General features: G+C 43.2%; 1 protein-coding gene across 1 annotated transcript; it reads left to right on the top strand.

Annotated features, from left to right (window-relative positions):
- The first annotated feature begins 353 nt into the window (after nt 1–353).
- On the top strand, nt 354–18,702 carry gspt1l (G1 to S phase transition 1, like). Its single transcript, XM_031743765.2, has 14 exons — nt 354–827; nt 1,649–1,693; nt 9,945–10,187; nt 10,547–10,580; nt 10,674–10,751; nt 10,899–11,079; nt 12,421–12,575; nt 13,001–13,141; nt 13,235–13,328; nt 14,072–14,152; nt 14,406–14,579; nt 14,809–14,898; nt 16,367–16,535; nt 18,039–18,702. The coding sequence occupies exons 1-14, from the start codon at nt 635–637 to the stop codon at nt 18,089–18,091; spliced, it is 1,731 nt and encodes a 576-aa protein (XP_031599625.2). The 5' UTR covers nt 354–634; the 3' UTR covers nt 18,092–18,702.
- The last annotated feature ends 1,935 nt before the right edge of the window (nt 18,703–20,637 follow it).

Below are 20,637 nucleotides of genomic sequence, written 5' to 3'. Positions count from 1 at the left end.
TAAAAAAAATCAAGCAATGTTATACATTTCACTAGTGGCTACGTTTTAGAATATAGCGGTGAGTGTGTGTGTGGTGGGGGTGCATTGGCGTGTTTTTGTACTCGAGTATAATGTCTTCTTCAAGCAAATAAGAAATATAACTCATATTATAGAGTGAATCAAGTTGAAAGAATAAGCCTTAGAAAGTCATACTCCAAGAAAACCAAACAAAATCTGACTCGAATCTGCGGTTTCTACGAAGCTGAGAAATTTTTTGACGTAAAACGTCTGTCCGTAGTCTTTTGGGGAATGTAGTTTTCTTAGTGTGAAAATTCTTTCGAAGCAGACGCTCTGTCGTTTTTTAATAAGACTTCATATCCCAGGGGTCACTGCGGGTAGCCGTCGGTTGTGGGGACGCATTAGCTCACGCGGACAGTCTCTGGGAGTGCTGAGTCGAACATCCTCTGTGGCGTCTGGTCAGACAGAAACCGGCTGCTGGGTTTTACTTGAGTCGGAGATTAAACGGCACACTTGGAGTTGGGACGCTCTCCACCATTCCCAGGGCTGACGGCGTCGTCGGGTTTCGGGAGGACGCTCGTGTGGATCAACAACTGCGCAGCTCAAATCTCACGGCGGTGAAAATCCAACAACCACGATGGACCCGAGAGACACTGCCCCTGATTCCTGGGAACAAGAGGACGATGTGGAGGCCACGATCGACGGACAACTTGAATCAGCATTCACAACGCTAAATGTGAACGCTAAGCCGTTTGTGCCCAATGTAAACGCCGCCGAGTTTGTTCCGGCTTTTGGCCTGAAAGCACACCCGGGAAACGTCGACTCTGCCGGTGAGTACAGGGGCACCACGGGGTTGCGTTAGCTAAGAGCTACCAGTGGCTGGGCTGCTAGTTGTTAGCTCATTAGCCGCTTTAGAGACACGCGTTCCGTGAAACGCGATAAACTAGCTGCTTTTCACGTTGGTCGGGTTATTAATCCTTCTCGCGCTAAGCTTTGCGCTTTGTAAGTTTTACAACTTGTCACATCTAGCCGCCTCTTGTTCTGCAGCTTGTTAAATACTGTCATAACTGATTAAATAGTAACCACCCCAACCGGCGTTAGCTTGTTTCAGCCACCCGGCGGTAGCCAACTAGCATGTTCGTTAGCCGGCGTGCTTTCACGTTTGAGTTTTGGGAACCTCGGTGTTTAGCGTCAGCGACGCCGTATAACCAAGAGATCGGTCATTCTGAGCAGTAACTGGAGCCGAACGAGATGTACTGGCACATTCCCCGGGAGTGTTTGCGGAAAGCTTAAACTCGTCACTGCTAACAAATTAGTAAGAGCGTGAGTATGTGGCGTGACGTGGATGATCTGATGCACTCTGGAGAAGATCACAGGAAAGCGTACATACACCACCTGCATCCATCCGCGGTGTGCCGCCCATATTGAGCCCCACACATGGGAGCTAAAACAGTAAAGCTGTTACAGGTTCTCCTGTCGTCAGATGGCCTCTAAAGATACAATGAGAGCTACTTGTGGGGCACAAAGACGGTTCTGTTTTCTATTTAAACCAGTTGCAGCTTTAAAACTCACATGCTCTTCTTTTAAGATTGTGGAACAGGCTCCATTAAGATCACCTTAAACTTAAATATAACCATTGTTTCTCTTTCAGTTGCTGTTGAAAAGACGTCCACCATGGAGATGTCAGAAAGTTCTGGTATGTATGAAGCGCGTGTGTGTGGTGTGGGGGATCTGGCTTCCCTCTGTGGCACACAAATTGCACACACACTGCTACACTGTGTTACATAGAAGCGCTTACTGCCCATGTTATTGTCCTGATATGTGCAGACTATGTGTATGAAACCTTTGAGTAGTCTTGGGGATGACTGTCTGTAGGCTGATTGGTTGAAAAGTGGGCCTGAACAGGAAAGGAAGTGTCAGCAGACTCGACCACATAGAGAGAATTGAAAAAAAAAAACAAACAAAAAAAAAACCAACATAAAAGATGAAAAATGCAGTCAGTTGCCAGAGAGGAAACATGTTTTTTTTTTTGTTGTTTTTTTTACTCGGTGTCACTTCAGCTCTTTGTATGTTGTAACTCTGCTGCTCTCCACTGATGGCAGAAGCAACAACAAGAGACTGCTTATTGCATGTGTTTCTGACACTGTCCCCTGGTTCTTGTGCATACAAGAGTAGCCCTTGTTTTTCACAAAATTGTGTGGGTGTAGGTTTTTGTACATGAAGGTGATGGATATGGTTATTTTGTTACCTTGCTCTGAACTGGAAAGTAGCTTTGTCAAGCTAAGTGTGCCCAGCTGTGGTTTTTCAGGTAAGTTAATTTAATGTTAGATTTGTTGCCAAGATGAATCTTCATGTTTGTAGTATTCCCAGTGTGCCTTACTTATATATGAGACTTTTGTCACATTTATCTCCTTTGTCCCGGTCTTGTTTAAAAAAAAAGTCCATACACATCCATATTGAAATATAGATGGTGCTTTACTGATTTTTTTCTTTTTTTTCTCCAGTCTCTCCTAGGGCTGGGCCATATTATACCGTTCACAGTAATACCGTTGCAATGTTAGGCAACGATAAGAAAATGAAATATCGTGATAGACTATGGGTAAAACACGCATGCGCAGTGCCTTTGTTTTCATACGCACATGGCCAAAAAAGCACGGCGGCAACGGAGAATGAGAAGGGGGAAAGCGGATTGTTGAGTGAAACGGATGAACCAGAATTGGTTTGTAAAAATGGTGCAACTTCAGTGATGTGGAACAGGTTTGGTGTTTGTCCGTCAGATACACAACAAAGCACTTATGTTTTTTTGTAGAACATGCAAGCGGGCCTTCATTATTGCCGTATTTGTGCTCATAAATCTGGGAGTAACCTGGGTCCTAAACTCCATCCTCTTCAGGTCCCAAAGTCAAACGAACACTGCAGCATCACTGAGAGTTAAAAACTGTCTAAATTCTTTCATCTTTAATAAAACGATCAGCATTGCTGCTTTACCAGGTGTAACTATGATGTTTAACATCCAGGCATCCATGAAAACAGAATTTATTACATTTAACGGAGTTAGAAGTTAGCGGAAGTTAGCTCGCTAGTTTCGCTAGTTACCTAAGCATGATATAGCATGTTCTGACTGAGAGATTTCTGAAAAAATTCAAACGTACAGCTCTGCTATCACTTCCAACATAAATGAAGACAGGAAATTAAACAGCAGTGACGTTTGTAGGGTTACTGAAGTTGGACTAGTTGGTATATAATGATGTGCTACGTGATCGCTAGCGACACAGCTATGTTAGCATAACATAAACAGTGAAGCTGGAGGATGAACGCTAACACTTTTCCACTTGATAAAAGTTAACGTGAAGGTTCCTGATGGTTAGAGACAAATGCAATTTCATGGCAGGATGCTGTAAACGCACCAAACTTCAGTCAGGAGAACAACTGAGAAAATCCATCCACAATACGAAGTTAGTCATTAATATACTGCAACAACACGGGAATAGAGCAGCTGTGATGGAATACAGCATTAATGAATCAATGGTACAGAAGTGGAGGAAGCAAGAATGAGTTGAATAAAGTTTGATTTATCTGACTGCTTTGTTTTGCTTAATGTGTCTTATAATCCTGTGCACCTTTTTTATTTGGCACACTGCAGTTTAATGTAGCAAAGCATCTCTTTTTAACTTCAGTGGATATTATACATGGTTATGCTTAGGATATGTCAGCCCATTTCTACTGGAAATGCCTTTTGGTTAAACTTTCAGCAAGGAATTTGCATTTGCACTGTTAATCTCCAAAAGTTGAATCTGTTCATCTGGACGTAGCGTTTTGTGGGAGAAACGTTTCGTCACTCATCCAAGTGACTTCTTCAGTCTCAGCTGACTGCAGGTTTCCCCAAACCTTATAAACAGGTTTCAGTCATTATGCAAATATACTGTTTATAAGATTGGGGAAACCTGCAGTCAGCGGAGACTGAAGAAGTCACTTGGATGAGTGACGAAACGTTTCTCCCACCAAACGCTACGTCCAGATGAACAGATTCAACTTTTGGAGATTTACTTTCCTGGATGATTGAGAATGCATCAAGACGTTTGCACTGTTAAATTTTTATATAGCTTTAATGCACATAAAAAACAGCTGCTTGTTTTAAGTGAAAATAAATGGATGGGGGTTTTTTTGCGCTAGCAAAGTTGTGGAGTTGTATTTTGTCTTGCAGAAATTATATCGTCAGTTATATCGTTATCGCAAATTTTCAGATATATATCGTGATAAATATTTTTGGCCATATCGCCCTGCTCTAGTGTCTCCGTCTTTTTTTTGTATTTACACTTTATATTTATGAATGTAGTTGGTGTTTGTGTATCAGTACGATATTGACAATGTCATTTATGCTGAATCAATCTCACACAGCCCAATGTGGCGTCATCAGTTCTGACAGTTGGCTCCTCTCCTTCACCTCGCAGCAGTATTTGCTTCATGCATCTGCTACAGTGTGTGTTTCTGCCTGAGTACAGTGTTTGAGCAAACAGCGACTGACGTCTGAATTCAGTTGTAGATTAGCATCAGCTTGTCTTGTTTTGCATTGCTCTGTCATGTACACTGGGTGTGTATTTCATTATCACTTTAGGCACGCATGCAGAGAAGTCCTCTACATGAACATGTTTGATAGGCTCACATTGAATCCCCCAGTAACATCATTTGGCTTTTAGACTGACAAAGTATGTTTTTGATAAACATATATAGATGAAGTGACCCTGAATGCTCCCTTAGTTGCGCTGCAACAGGATTAGGCTGCTGGGGGTTTCCCATGATGCACTGAGTGTATCTTCGTAAATCACCTTTTTTGCTCACTGTGTTTATATACCTATGCATTTAATCATTAATTCTAATTAATCTCAGACTCTTCCACAGTGTGTCTTTTGTCTTGTCTCCCTCTCCTCACCCCAAGCGGTCGCAGCAGATGGCCCCGCCCCTCCCTGAGCCTGGTTCTGCTGGAGGTTTCTTCCTGTTAAAAGGGAGTTTTTCCTTCCCACTGTTGCCAAGTGCTTGCTCATTGGGGGTCACCGGAAATGTTTTGGGGGGGTTTTGTTTTTTTTTTATCTGTAAGGGAACATCATCCCATTCTCAGTGTTGTCTTACATGTGAGCCTACACCTGGCTTTGCAGTCCATCTTTTATGTTGTAGGTGTTTTATTCCACTCTGGAGCCCATTTAAGCTGATATGGTGCAAGACGCAGGTACACCCTGGACAGGTCATTCATACTCTCATTCAGGCTTGGGGCCAATTTAGAATCACCAGTTAACTTAACCCCACTAACCGCATGTTTTTGGACTATGGGGGGCAGCCGGAGAGGACCCACACATACACAGGGAGAACATGCAAATTCCACACAGAAAGGCCCCAACCAGGTGGTGGACTTAAACCCAGAACTTTCTTGCTGTGAGGCAGTGGTGCTAACCACTGTTCCACTTTGATTTATTTTATTTTATTTCCCCGTCTTTTAATTATCTCTTTTATTGCTGCCTTGTTCAGGCCCACTTTCCAGCCTGTCAACAATTGACCTGGCCACATCATCCATGCCAAGTGATGCACCATTGATTCTTTGGAGGACTGCACATAAATATGGTGATTAGGACTCACCAGTAACCTACACAGTACTGTCCACATACAGTACAGTGAATCTTGAAGTCATGGTGCTTGTTGACTGTACACATGGGGCAGTGAGCGAGGGCACACAGAAATCTGCAGTGTTTGGTGCAAAGATTTTTCTGTTTATTTAGATGCATTGGTTGCACTAAGATGTACAGGTTTCCAGTACATCTCCCATTACACTGTATTTATTCACAGAGTGCTGAATTTTAGGGACGTTCCTTGTAACTAGTCGTTGAAATGGGCAGAAAAAACAGACCAGTTGCCTTTTCCACATAGTGACGTAAATTTTATCAGATGGTGGGTGTGAGCGCCCATGAAAACACCAGTGTGCCTTTTTTGTGAATCCACAGACCCGTTGACACATGCATCCTAGGGGCAGAGTTCAGAGATATAACAGGAATGAATACTTGCTGTTGGCTCACCTGGTGTCTGTAAAGGACTATTAGGCAGCCTTGCGGACACAGACCCTCACAGTTCTGAAATTTGCATCACAAGATGTGGAAATTGTAACAGAGGCTTGTTGCTCGCCTTCATCATGGTCAAACACAGCTTGTGTTTGTGTCTGCACACACCTGAAGGTCGCTGAGAATAAAGGAAGGACACATGGTAGGCATGCTGGTGGTTGTAAACAAGGTTTCTACAACTTCAATTCCAAAACTCTTGGGACCCTGTGTCTGTTTGTTCAAGGAAAATAGTGCAATGATGTGACAATCTCATATTCAAATATTATTCACAGTAGAACATAGAAAACATGAAATATCTAAGCTGAGACATTTTGTTTCATTAAAAAAAAAAAGTGCTCATGTTGAATTTGATGGCAGCAGCACGTTTCAAAAAGATGGGTCAGGGCAACAAGAAGCTGGAAAAGTGTTACTCAAAAGAAACAGCTGGAGGAACATTTGGCAACTAATCAGGTTAACTGGTAACCGTTCACTAACAGGATTAGGTATAAAAAGAAAGGCAGAGATTCATGAAAAACTTCTACAAACTGTGGAGCAATTTCACAATTTTCCTCAGCATAAAATGTGAAACTTGAATCGAGATCTATAGTCGATAAGATCATTAGAAGGTTCAATCTTTGTGTGCAGGGACGAAGCTTCGGGCAGCACCGCATTCAAAATGGGCACGGTTTCAGAAATCTCTGCCTGTGAACACAGCTCACCGTGCTGTCCACACATGTAGCTTAAAGCCAGACGCGAACATCATCCACAAACACTGCTGTCTGCAGGACGTTGGTCTGTGAAGCACTGCAGGCATATCATCTGACTCTTGCAGTCTATAGAGAGCCTTAGCCCCTCGGTCTGTAACCATCCTAGCTGCTTTATTGCAATAAACAAGAACTGGGTAGCTCTTATGAGTTGATTAAAGTCATTATTCAAATAGTGAGGTGACAAGTGTAGCGTGCTATGAGCCAGTGCTAGAAATGGTGATTGGTATGTTTGTGTCATAATGTATGACATTGCTTCAGGGACATGTCAATAGCAGATCTCTATTTCTGTGAGGAACACGAATATGAACGTAGATACCCCATTATTCAATTTTATTTTATTCTTAGCTATTTTACATTTCCAACAGAGGTTGGCCGGGAAGGTTATTCAGCGTATGTGTACAAACGATTGTACATTGGACACCTTGTTATCACTTAAAAAAAATCCCCCTGAGAGCAGATTATGATTCTCTCTGTCATATAGTACACGAGGAGATGACAAACTTCTACATAGTTGTCTAACATCTCACAGAATGGCTTCCTCTCTTTTACTTTGGCAACAACATGGTGATGACTGCAGCTTACAGTAAACATGGTCTTCACTTTAAGCCGTTGCACGGGTTAGCACCCTCACACCTTTCTGATCTTTTAAATTGATACACTCCTGCAACATTACTGAGGTCTGCAGATCAAATGCTCCTGGCTGTCCCAAGGTCCAGGTTAAAGCACAGAGGAGATTGGGCCTTTGCTGTGACTGCCGCTTCACATCAGGTCCTCCCCAACATTAGACACTTTCAAAACCCGTCTGAAAACCCACTTTTATTCCTTGGCTGTTAAATGAATGAGTTTGTACTTTTATTTGTTTTATTTCTTACTCAAATCTTCTCATTTTATGCTTCTTATTCTTAATTGTTATCGTGTCTTCCTATGTTTTTATCTCTTTTGATTATCTTAAATCAGGGGTGTCAAACTCAATTGCACAGGGGGCCAAAACTCAAGGCACACTTTAGGTCGCGGGCCAAACAAGATGAACATTTATTGAACACACTAAAACAATGTTTTTTAAATATGAATAAAAATGCAAAGGAATATTATTCCAGAATAAACAAACTTAAAAAAATAAACTTTAACTTTAAATATTTTGCTCTTCATAAAAATATATCCTGTCAAAATTATGCAAGTTAGAAATATGAACATGCTGCCAAAAACCCCAGAAAAAATAAATGAAAGCATATACAAGGTTGGAGCCGCATGTAGACTTGGCTGGGGCACTGCTACAGGAATGGAGTGAATAAACTGCAGTGTCGTGCTTTGCCTTGAATGTACCATTACACTGCAGCTCCATCTGAATCTGCACAGGTGCAGTTTCCACGGAAATTGGTTGCGAAGCAGCTCGAAATTCTCTTTTTGTGCTTCAGAGTCACCAAAGTGCCGCGCGTGCGCAGTGCGCTCAGTTTATCAGCAAAGTGTGCTGACTTGGTTCAACATTACTTGGCAACAGGGAAAGTGAGGCAGGTTGCACTGGTGCATTTGTGACAGCTTCACTTGAAATGCCTTCACCGCATCATACATGCCATGTCCATGAACTGACAGATTTCCTTGCTGAGCTCAAAAACTCTATTGAGAACTTTTCCCAACTCAGCCAACGGACCTCTGTATGATAAGGAATGTCGGCAAACTCTGAATCTATTTCCCACATAAAAGACTGAAATTGACGGTGATTTAAACCTTTAGCTCAGATAAAATTTACGGTTTGCGTTACGGTGATCATTACATGCTCCATTTTTAGGACTTTACCACACAGCGTTTCCTGGTGTATGATGCAGTGATATGCTGATAACTCATCGGTACAGTTCTCCTCCTGCATCTTTACTCGCATCCTGCTGACTAGTCCGCTTTTTTCACCGCACAACACCGGCGCTCCATCTGTTGTAAGTCCAACAGTTTGTCCCAGGGCAGTTTCATGTCAGTTACACTTTGACATACGTTTTAAAAAAAATGTCTTTTCCTGTCGTCGTCCCGTGCATCCAATATTTCCACTCCACGGATGAAAATGGCCAGCTGTGCAATGTCATGTCTATACTTTCATCCACAGCAAGAGAGTATGCAATTTTTTTTTTTTTTTTTTTTTTTTTTTTTTTTTTTGCTTCTTTCACACAACTGTGTTAATTCAGTGGCCATCTCACAAACCCGATCAGCAATCGTATTTCTCCTCAGGCTCACATTTGCCAAAATCTGCGTTTTGTCTGGACACAAGACGTCGCACACCTTCATCATGCAGCTCTTCAGAAACTCTCCCTTGGTAAATGACTGCACTAATTTGGCCTCTGCTACAATAAAACTTGCTTTCACAACAGCTTCACTTTGTGATTTTGCTCTGGTGAAAAACGTCTGCTGAAATGTCAGATTCTTCTTTAGCTCTTCCACCTTCTGTAGTTTCTGCTCTGCATTTAGGTTTTTCAGCTTATCCTGATGTTTTGTAGTGTCGTCTTAAATTAAATTCCTTAATTACAGCCACATTAGCTCCACAAATAAGACACACGGGTTTACCAGCAATGTCTGTAAACAAATATTCAGCCTCCCACCGGCGCTGAAAGGCTCTGCTTTCAGAATCAACTTTTCTCTTTGCCATTGTGAGCGGCTAGCTTCGCAATAACAGAAGTTTGACTTGATTGACACGGGAATGTTCCCAGGTAGCCTAACGTTCAGCAAGGAGGCTGCAGCGCTGCACTATGGGATCTGTTGTTTGTGTGTTATTAGCACCTCATATCGCCGGGCCATGCATAACAATAATAATAAATCTATATAAAATGATCTCACGGGCCGGATATAAATGTACGCTGGGCCGGATGTGGCCCGCGGGCCTTGAGTTTGACACACGTGTCTTAAATGTACAGCGTTGCCTTGGTCAACAGTTGTTTAAATGTGCTATGTAAATAACTTTGACTTCTTGTGCAAATGGCTTAAGAGAGCCTTTGAGTGGCACAAGGCAGAGAAAGTAATGGTGGTGGAAGTGAGAAATGCTCTTTATTTTTAATTTAATTTAGTTTTTTTAAATGAGCATAAAAAAAAATATGATATTCTATGTTTGTCGGTGTAGCGCCCGTGGAGAACGGTGATGCAGAAATGACCACAGAGGAGCCATGGGACCAGAAAGAAGTAGAACCCAGCGAGGAAGAGCCAGGAGGCGGCGTGTGCGTGGACCGGGGGCCAGAAGGGCCAGACGAGACCGCTCCAGAGATGATGGAGGAGGAAGAGGAAGTGCTCGTGCCCAAGGTTCCACCCACGCAGCCGGATGCCCCCAAAAAGGAACACATCAATGTGGTGTTCATTGGACATGTAGGTTAGTGTAAAGTTTGCTTTTTTGAGTTAGCATTCACAAGAGGAATTTTTCCCAGGAATACGCAATGCTAATCAGATTGGACCGTTTAAAAACCCGTTTAACTCGAGCACTAATGTGTGTGAGTGTGACTGGCACACATAACAACAACTGGTTTGAGATTTTTATCCAAACATTTAGTTCGTTGGGGTTGTTTTCACTGGTGTATTAGGGCTCGAGCTCCTGTTGTACCCCCTCTGGTTGTTATTTACAAACGAAATCGCAGACTTAGTTTCATACACACTTCAGGTATGGTAAAAATGTTTTGGTTTTTTTTACATGGAAGGTGTAGGTTATCTGATTAATATATGCTGCTTTTCTAGATGCTGGCAAGTCGACCATTGGAGGACAAATCATGTGAGTAGTAGTCTCCTTTTTTCTTTTACTTCAGGTGAGTAAAGTTGCGTCCATCACATCGTGCCTTTGACATGTTCCTTTCATTTGCCACAGGTATCTGACTGGCATGGTAGACAAGAGGACCTTAGAGAAATATGAAAGAGAAGCCAAGGAAAAGAACCGGGAAACCTGGTGAGTGGATGGTCTGCTGTGTCTGCGTTAACATGGTGGTGTTGTGTGTCGAGCACATCTTAGAAACTGACTTGCTGAGAGTGACCACGAACACAGTAGCACTTTGTCTCAGGTTTTTATTTTTAAATTTATTTAAACTATCTTCAGGTACCTGTCTTGGGCTTTGGACACCAACCAGGAGGAGAGGGACAAAGGCAAGACAGTGGAGGTTGGCCGAGCATACTTTGAGACAGACAAGAAGCACTTTACCATCTTAGATGCTCCAGGTCACAAGAGCTTTGTGCCCAATATGATCGGAGGCGCATCACAAGCAGACCTGGCTGTGCTGGTGAGTCCAGGAAATGAGCAGTGGCACTGAACTTTCAAAATGTAACTTACCTCTGAGTAAACCACCAGAAAGTACAATTGTACACTAAACTGGAAGTCGGCGCATAAGTCTGCTACAGAGAGCTGTTGGTTTAGAGTGTGTGTGTGTGTGTGTGTGTGTGTGTGTGTGTGTGTGTGTGTGTGTGAACCCAGGAAAGCACAAGGATTAATAGTATAGCTGAGACTACTAACTCTAAATCAGGCCTGCACTGATTGAGGGTCTTTACCTTGATGCAGCTGCACCAACACATGACTGCTTCCTAACAGGAGCATATCACTGTGGCCCATCAGAGATGCACGTCATAGTGAGCAGGCTTACACAGCCACACGTATGAGACTTGCTGCGCTCACTCGTACTCAGCTGGTTTAAAGAAAGCCCTGAAGAGCACTGCAGCTCTTGTACTGCTCTGAGTAAATGAGAAGAATCAAATCATTGGTATGTATGTAATAGGGACAGTCAAATGATACCACACTGATGACAATGTCAGTTTTTGAAATGCTGCCGTTTGCAGGCAGCATTTTATTAGTAAGTGAAGAGCATTTTCCACCCTGCTGATGACACTACCTTGAAAGTGTGAGTCAACTAAAACACAGCATAGTTCAGATGTTTTCTGAGAATTTGGAGTAAAAGTATAACACGACTGCGTAACATGGCAATTTAACAATAACTAAAGGAAGTTAACCTTGTAACTCATCAGCAGTTGGAGTGTTATCGCATAATAAAATTGGAAACTGTTCTGCCTGGGATTTTGTGTCTGAGTTTTTTAACCAGCTGTCCTGTTTTCCCATCCATCGGGGGCTCTTCCTTGCTTGAGCTGTTTGCTCCTGGTTGCACATCAGCAGCTAGCTCTTCCTTGCAATGCCTTCACACCCTGCCTGTGTTTTTGCCTCAGGTGGTGAAGAGTTTGGTCCCATCTTTATTCAGTATAACCACCCTCTCAAAAACATTGTGTCTATTGTTGTTCATACACACTCCCTCTATAGAGTTTATGAAGGCGTATCTGTGCTTAACATACTTTCCAAGTGCTCAAAAGTATTACAGGATTGAAAAAACGACACTACTAGGTACTGAACCCTTTTTAACTTTGACAAAGTTAAAAGTATAAAAATGTCAGTGCTCAGAATTATTCATGTTCATAACCCTGTGGTGAGCTGCTCAGTGTGTACCGTCCTTACCATGTGACAGCTGGGATAGGCTAAGCTATAACGTCTTTATTGTTTTGTTGTTAATGTATTTCTGTCGTCTGTTTAATGAGGTTACACCAGGCTGTAGCACAAAGTGAGTGAGTGTCTTGTCCCACAGGTGATATCTGCCAGGAAAGGTGAATTTGAAACCGGCTTTGAGAAAGGTGGACAGACACGGGAGCATGCCATGTTGGCCAAAACAGCCGGTGTCAAGCACCTGATAGTTCTGGTGAATAAAATGGATGATCCAACAGTTAACTGGAGCCTGGAAAGGTTTGGACACTGAACAGCAGCTGAAGTCTGCATGTATACATATACGCACATGTCTTTGACTGGCTTATACTGTAATCTGTAATTAGATCATTAGTGGATTTACTTTTATTAATAACAATAGTAATGTAGTGTTTAACACTGTCCTGAGTCGCCTCATGCAGCGATTACTGAGAGTCCACATTCTCTGTTCTGCTGGCCTCTACATGCTGTTTCATTTTTACTTCAATAGGAGTTTGAAATAAATACTTGTTTATTGTAGGAGACTGAATCAGAGGTTGTTTCCACTCATCCTGTCAGCATTTGACCTCACTGGTGCTGCACATGCCACATTGTCCTCCACCCACTGCTGATGCATGTGGTGGTCACTTTGTGCCATGCTGCTGTCCTTTGAAGAAGCTTACATCCACCCTGTCTGAACCCCGCAGGTACGAAGAGTGTAAGGAGAAACTGGTGCCATTTTTGAAGAAAGTGGGCTTTAATCCAAAGAAAGATGTCCACTTCATGCCGTGCTCCGGGCTGACAGGAGCCAACCTGAAGGAGCCCACCAACATGTGCTCGTGGTATACGTAAGTATTGCTTTGTTCCTCTGCACCTGTGGCAACTGAAGAGATCAAGCAAACAAGTTAAACACGAGGAATCGTTTTTGTTTTTTATTGCAGAGGTCTACCTTTTATTCCACACTTGGACAGTTTGCCAAATTTTAACAGATCAAGTGATGGTCCAGTAAGATTGCCGATCGTAGACAAATACAAGGTAAGGGTCTTTCTCATTTGCACATCTAAAAGCTGCATTACAGTTTAGGGTGATTACATTTAAACCAAGAAAATTGGTTAATTCTACGAAAGGGTGGAGCTTTTGACAAAGATTAACAAACAAAATGGGGAAAGTTTTCTCTCTGCGTTGATACACACTACATGTTCTACGTGACACAGACGTGGGGCTTGATGGGGCTATGAGACGGTGCGTTGTGAGCCCCTGCAGCAGTATGTACTATGTCATGCAGTGTATACAAACCAGAAACCTAAAATTAGAACACTTACTGATTAGCTGGTTAAAGATTGACTCTGAATCGGAGCACTTCCTCTTAGCCGTCTCTGCTCTGTACAGAGTTGAAGGAGCGTGCTTCATCCAAGTCACCGTGCTATCACCCAGCATCGAAACATCATCTCAGCATGAAGTCTGACAGGCACACATGCGCTGCAACCCTGAGCTTTCCTAGACATTTGCTGACAGACATATTAAAACATGAATGTCCGATGGACACTGAAATTAACCAGCTTCCAGTTTGTACCAGTATGTGGGTCTGGCATGTGATAGTCTGATGCTCTCATGGCGAGTGAGTGGGCACCTCTCATTACAGCAACTCCTTCTAATCGTTTGCTGCCACGTTGAACTTGGACGTGATGTTCTGCTGCAGTGGAAGTGGAGACTTGGTCAGATTGATAGATGTACAGATTCTCTCTCAGCTGCTCTGTAACACTCTTTGTCTTCATCAGGACATGGGCACTGTGATTCTGGGCAAACTGGAGTCTGGCTCCATCAGTAAAGCACAGCAGCTGGTCATGATGCCAAACAGGGTAAGAGATCTTCCATAAGCTGGAGCCAGGCGAGATTATTGCTGCTCACTGGATGTTTGCCTGTAGTTAAAATTATAATTAGAAGCATGAATTCAGATGCAGATGTAATAGGCTGCGTGAAACTAACTGGTGTAGAGTTCTTAAGGAAACCAACTAGTGATATCCCACGTAGGTCCTTGTCAGTGTTAGCTGTTTTGGTGTGGGGAATGTGGATACACGTGTCTGTTCTGTCTCTCTATATGCGGCTATGCAGCATGTGGTGGAAGTGTTGAGTCTGCTCTCTGATGACGTGGAGACGGACGACGCAGGGCCCGGTGAAAATCTCAAGCTGCGACTGAAAGGCATAGAGGAGGAGGAGATCCTGCCGGGCTTCATTCTGTGTAATGCCGAGAACCTGTGTCACTCAGGGCGCACGTTTGACGCGCAGGTTAGTGCACATGGACGCTCTGCTGGCATTACAGGACCCATCGATACAACATTGACAGCAAAACGCTACGTCCATGATGATCGAGGCAATGAGACGACATGCACAGCAGCTGTTCATGTGGTCCTGCGATGAATCTCAGGCTTCGATGCCACAAGAAAGTTGATATTAACAGTGAGAAAATGTTGTATGGGCAGCCTTATCCTAATCACCAGAACTCTTTCCTCTGCAGATTGTCATCATTGAACACAAATCCATCATCTGTCCAGGTTACAATGCAGTCCTTCACATTCACACCTGCATCGAAGAAGTGCAAATTACGGTAAAACCTGATGCCAGATTAACTTTCTCAATGGTGTTGAGCCCCAACTCATTTCTTCAGATTTAAAATATGGTCTGGATCAGTAGCTCTCCAGGCTGATGGGACGTCTTTCAAAGTTTGGCTGCTTTTTCACTCATTCTCAGTGTTAATACCTGACTGTTTTCACAGGATTTGTTTTTGCTTAAGCCATTTAACACTGACCTATGAATCATTCAAGCATAACAAAGATTCTGTATCAACACATACACCAGTGTTGTGCCCTCACAAAACAGGTAACTCACCAAGGAACCAATTTGAGGCCTATTTAGCCTCCTTTTCATTAGTACCTACTCGGATCGATTTCAGGATTTTTCCAGTTGTACCTGCTGGCCAGAGTTCCAATCGATCCCAACAGGTACTAACATGCAATGTCGTCAGACTGCACGCCACCAAGTGGCTGATCAGTGGCGTCACTGACTGCTCACAAGTCATGAAAGTGTCTCGTTCACGAAAATCCAAACCGCCATTTTTTTATTCTTTAAACCAGGCAACAAGAGAAATGGCTAGAAAATAACACCGTGGTCCTCAAGTGTGACAAAAAGCCACAGACCGGGATCACACTGGCCACGTTGCTATAACGACAACTACGCACATTAGGTGGTACTCGATTGTAACGGGAAAACCTGTCAATCTGAGTCAGGTAAAGGCGAGTGATCTGAGCAGGTAGTAATGGAAAAGGGGCTTTTGTTACTAGCAGTCTTTAAAAAAAACAAAAACCCACATAATCTGTTTAGTTATGAAGAATGCTGAAGACAGCACAGTTAGACAGGCTAACAAGCTGATCCCCCAAACAGCTGTTAGCTGAGAACTTGTAAAACTGCCAACGATGAAGTGCTGAACCCAAACTGTTGTCAGAAGAGTTCAGGAGAGACGTACAACAGTGATGTTGGTTTGGGCTGCATTGGAGATCTGATCAAAGTTATTGGAATTGAAAAAAGTACCTTCAGATTGGCAGCAGCTTCTTCAGTGATCCCAGACACACTGCCAGTGCAGTAAAAGCATAACTGAAGCCAAAAACACACAGTGGAAAACCATCGGTTATGGACTGGCCTTCCCAGAGCCCAGAATTCAACTTTATTGAGGAGGTGCGGGATCATCTTGACAGAGAACAGGGGAAAAGGCAGAAACGTCCAAAGAAGAGCTTTCAATGTCCTTCAGAAAGTCTGGGAAACTATTCTTGAAGATACTTAAAGAAATGACAAAGCTGCCTCAGAGGGCATGTGCTGAAGAATAAAGGTGGTCACACCAAATATTCACTTCAAATTCACTGAAATTCTGCAGTGTGTTTGCAACAGTTTCTCTTTATCCTAGCAAAATCTAAATAAATGAGTGGCGGCTCAAGACTTTTGGACCATATATCTTAATCTGTTGAAATGTTATACATTTGGTTTAAGATTGCTAAAAATCCACATATGCTGCTTGGCTGCAGGCCTTAATCTGTCTGGTAGACAAGAAGACAGGAGAGAAGAGCAAGACACGACCACGGTTTGTGAAACAGGACCAGGTGTGCATCGCCCGTCTGCGCACAGCAGGGACCATCTGCCTCGAGACATTTAAAGACTTCCCTCAGATGGGACGGTTTACCTTACGGGATGAAGGTGTGTGTGCATATATATCTATCATTCTATCTGTCTGATAATGTAAGAAGGTAACGAGAAAATCACTGTAATTTGTGACCAGATCAAAGTCATTTTAATGATTGAATGGTCTACAGTTGTAACTGAACAATGTCCCAGTAGATGCAGCTCATCAGTGTTTTAAAACCCCAAAACAAAAACCTGACAGCAGATTAGATTCCAGGTGATACATACACATTGCAATTTGAAAATGAAAGACACATACTGTGCTGCTTTTACTGCACAGCTGGCCTTCATTCAGATACAACTCAGTATATGATCTCAGTAGAACCATACCACACTTAACAGAACACTGTCAATTAAAACATTAAAGCAAGGAATCTCTTATAGTCTGTTTTAAGTCAAACTTTTAACACACACATTGAGTGTAAGGTAACATGGTGATCTGTGTAGGCAGAGAGAGGGCTTTGTTTGTGAACTGAAACCTTTGACTTTAGTCTCAGCTCGCTAACCTGGCTTTCTGGGCTGTAGAGTCTGCGGGATTAAGACAAAGAACTTTTAAACTAGGCCTTAAGCAGTTCAACCACTGTCTGAAAGACCTTTTATGGCGACGTCATCACCAGACAGACGAGCTGGAGTCGGGCACGCTGGTTTGTCCTCAGTGGGTTTGGTACACTGCGTGGCACAATCAGTTCATGTCTGCAACATGTAATCAGCGCTATGTTATGCAATAAAACACTTTTCACCACATGCACCCTGACACTTTCCAACATAACAGGTGCATCACAAACATGAGTGATTGGGAGTCATTCACTGATACGTCTGCAGGAAAACTAAATTGATATGTGCCAAATAAGTTACAGAGAGACTTTTTTCCCCTCACTTCTATGAAGTGAAGAGCATTTGGGGGGGGGTTCTCTCTCCCCTTCCCCTGCAGACAGGCTCATGGATGTTCCTGCTCATGCTTCAGAAAGAAACTGTGGTGTGATGTGCAAGTGACAACCAGCTATGTGGTCAACTGGTTGGATGTGCACAGAGAACCACTATTTTATTGCTGATTGCATCGTGCAGACATCAGCTCTGCCATCTGATTTACTGCTTGGTTCAACAAGGATAAATCAGTGTCCCACTCCAGGGTGCGGGTCCGGTGATGCACCGGTGCACTTTGACTCCGCTCAGTCTGCATTCATAAAGGGCTCTGTTGTAAGCAGCTGGTTTAAAGACTCATCAACAGCCATGCTCGTTTTTACCATTCGAATTGCAGCACAGTACGCGGGTATACAGATATACAGAGCATCTGTACTCGCAGTCAGACCTGTGTGCATGAGGCAACCACATTAGGATTTCTGCTTGCCTCGATGTCACTCAGAGCAGGAATTACTAACACATATATGGAACTCATTTTTCCCAGTCTGAGCATCCAACATATAATGAAGCAGAACTCCAATAGCAGAGCCGTGTTAGGATCCAGATTGGTTCTCACGCAATATTGAGGAGTGTTTTCTTTGTTGGTGTATGTTCCAGGGAAGACCATCGCGATCGGAAAAGTGCTGAAGCTGGTGGCTGAGCGGGACTGAAGATTGACGGCGAGTCTAAGAGTCTGAGTGAGGAGGAGCAGGCGGAGCTTGGTCTTAACCCGCCCACACTGTTATGAGTGGTGACAGCGCCTCCCTGCACGCCCCCTTTCTGCGTGCTGAAGATCAGCTTCAGAAAAATAAACTCATGTGAAAAAGAAACATGTTTTTAAGCAAATGACAAACCAAGATGATGTCCACACGAGTCGGCTTTCTCATATTGAGAGCTCAGCTATGCCATTCTGGGTTAGCCCTCCCTCCACCTCTCCCCACCTTCTTACTCTGGTCTGCTTATCATACATAATTTTTTTTTTTTCCCCCCCTCAACTTTTTTTCTTGTTTTCATAAATGACAAATGGCAGAATTTATATCTGAAAACAGATGTGGACCAGGATTCTGCTTGGAGTGTAAAATGATTTTCACAGTAACTTGCAAAGGAAATTGAAAGAACTAAACAGTTGAAACCAAATGTTGATCTTGGGTGTACATGTTTCCCTCTGATTTTACCCAGTTTTTGGTTTCTCATGTGGCGTTCTGGCAGTGTGGTTGAGCGTGTTCAAATGTTATTAAAGCAAACAAGTATGACAATAAAACCATAAATTGGGGAAAACAAAGTTTGTTTGTCAGGTGTTCAGTTCATGCCATGGTGGATTGTGTGTTCAGCATCTTTGCTATTGCTTGACTGAAACTGCTTTGAAAGTAGACTTTTTTTTAAAATTACTGCAGCGTGCAACAGAGATCGACGACTCTGGACCGGACCGAAACGTAGTCAGTACTTCCAGTATGTACACAATGTGAACACAAAGCTCTGGGAATGTCAATGTAAAGGCTCGTCTGTTAAATTTGAGTTCGTATCATGGATAACAGACGGATTTAAAAGATGAACAGGCCTCTGCTGCTTTGCCTGTCTCATAAAGTCTTCTGGCTGAAGTAGCCATGGCTCACTTTGTGTAGAAGTACACTCACCTTTTGTGAGAGTACAGAATTTCTGGGTTAATATAGAAACTTGTGATGGAACAGAATAGAATACGCCTTTACTGTCATTGTACGTGTACAACCAGATTGTGCTCTTCCAACTGTGCAGGTATAAAATATAAAAAGTAAGGCAAATGGAATAAGTAACACAAAGGAGCAAGGCACACAAGAAGTAGAGGTTGGAAAGTAGTGCAGTGGATCTGGGCTGAGTGAGGTTTATCAGACCATGGCTCGGGCGGGGGGCTGGAGGTGTGTGACCTTAGTGAGCTGTGGCAGCAGATTAAACGGGTGGATGAATGTTGGTGCTGCCCTTATGAAGCACAGTGATAATGACAGTAGGTCACAGGATACTTTAAAGATTGCAAAATTAAGATTCAATGCAGCAGCGGTGTTTACAGAGAGTGAAGAAGAAATGCTCAGTACATCATAGGAAGGCCCCAGCAGCCTAAGCCTATTGCAGCAGGGATGGTCACCTGATCATCACCCCAACCGGTCGCAGCAGATGGCCGCCCCTCCCTGAGCCTGGTTCTGCCGGAGGTTTCTTCCTGTTAAAAGGGAGTTTTTCCTTCCCACTGTCGCCAAAGTGCTTGCTCATAGGGGGTCATATGATTGTTGGGCTTTTCTCTGTATTTATTATTGTGCTATCTACTGTACAATATAAAGCGCCTTGAGGCGACTTTTGTTGTGATTTGGCGCTATATAAATAAAATTGAATTGAAATTGAATTGAATTGATCCAACCCTGACTATAAGCTTTATCAAAAATCCAAGTGTGTCAGGAAAACGCCCCACAACATGACACCACCGTTAGCCTGACTGATATAAGCCATGATGGATCCATCAGACCTGACTATTCAATTCAATTCAATTTTATTTATAAAGCGCCAAATCACAACAAAAGTCCCCTCAAGGCGCTTCATAGGTACAGAGAAAAACCCAACAATCATATGACCCCCTATGAGCAAGCACTTTGGCGACAGTGGGAAGGAAAACTCCTTTAACAGGAAGAAACCTCCAGCAGAGCCAGGCTCAGGGAGGGGCGGCCATCTGCTGCGACCGGTTGGGGTGAGAGAAGGAAGACAGGATAAAGACATGCTGTGGAAGAGAGACAGAGATTAATAACAGATATGATTCGATGCAGAGAGGTCTATTAACACATAGTGAGTGAGAAAGGTGACTGGAAAGGAAAAACTCAATGCATCATGGGAATCCCCGGCAGCCTACGTCTATTGCAGCATAACTAAGGGAGGATTCAGGGTCACCTGGTCCAGCCCTAACTATATGCTTTAGCAAAAGGAAAGTTTGAAGCCTAATCTTGAAAGTAGAGATAGTGTCTGTCTCCTGAATCCAAACTGGAAGCTGGTTCCACAGAAGAGGGGCCTGAAAACTGAAGGCTCTGCCTCCCATTCTACTTTTAAAAACTCTAGGAACAACAAGTAGGCCTGCAGTGTGAGAGCGGTGCTCTAATGGGGTGATATGGTACTACAAGGTCATTAAGATAAGATGGGGCCTGATTATTTAAGACCTTGTATGTGAGGAGCAGGATTTTGAATTCAATTCTGGATTTAACAGGAA

The sequence above is a fragment of the Oreochromis aureus genome, linkage group 4 (genome assembly GCF_013358895.1).
Source record: "Oreochromis aureus strain Israel breed Guangdong linkage group 4, ZZ_aureus, whole genome shotgun sequence".
Taxonomy (NCBI): Eukaryota; Metazoa; Chordata; class Actinopteri; order Cichliformes; family Cichlidae; genus Oreochromis; species Oreochromis aureus.
Note: the sequence above shows the minus strand (reverse complement) of the source record. Positions and strands in the feature narration are given on the sequence as shown.

What these genes read in the sequence shown, in the direction of transcription:
- gspt1l (XM_031743765.2), top strand. Translation starts at nt 635, where the DNA reads ATGGACCCGAGAGACACTGCCCCTGATTCCTGGGAACAAGAGGACGAT. An exon ending in ACCATTGGAGGACAAATCAT is followed by an intron (nt 10,581 to 10,673) that starts GTGAGTAGTAGT and finishes CATTTGCCACAG; the next exon opens with GTATCTGACTGGCATGGTAG. An exon ending in AAGCAGACCTGGCTGTGCTG is followed by an intron (nt 11,080 to 12,420) that starts GTGAGTCCAGGA and finishes CTTGTCCCACAG; the next exon opens with GTGATATCTGCCAGGAAAGG.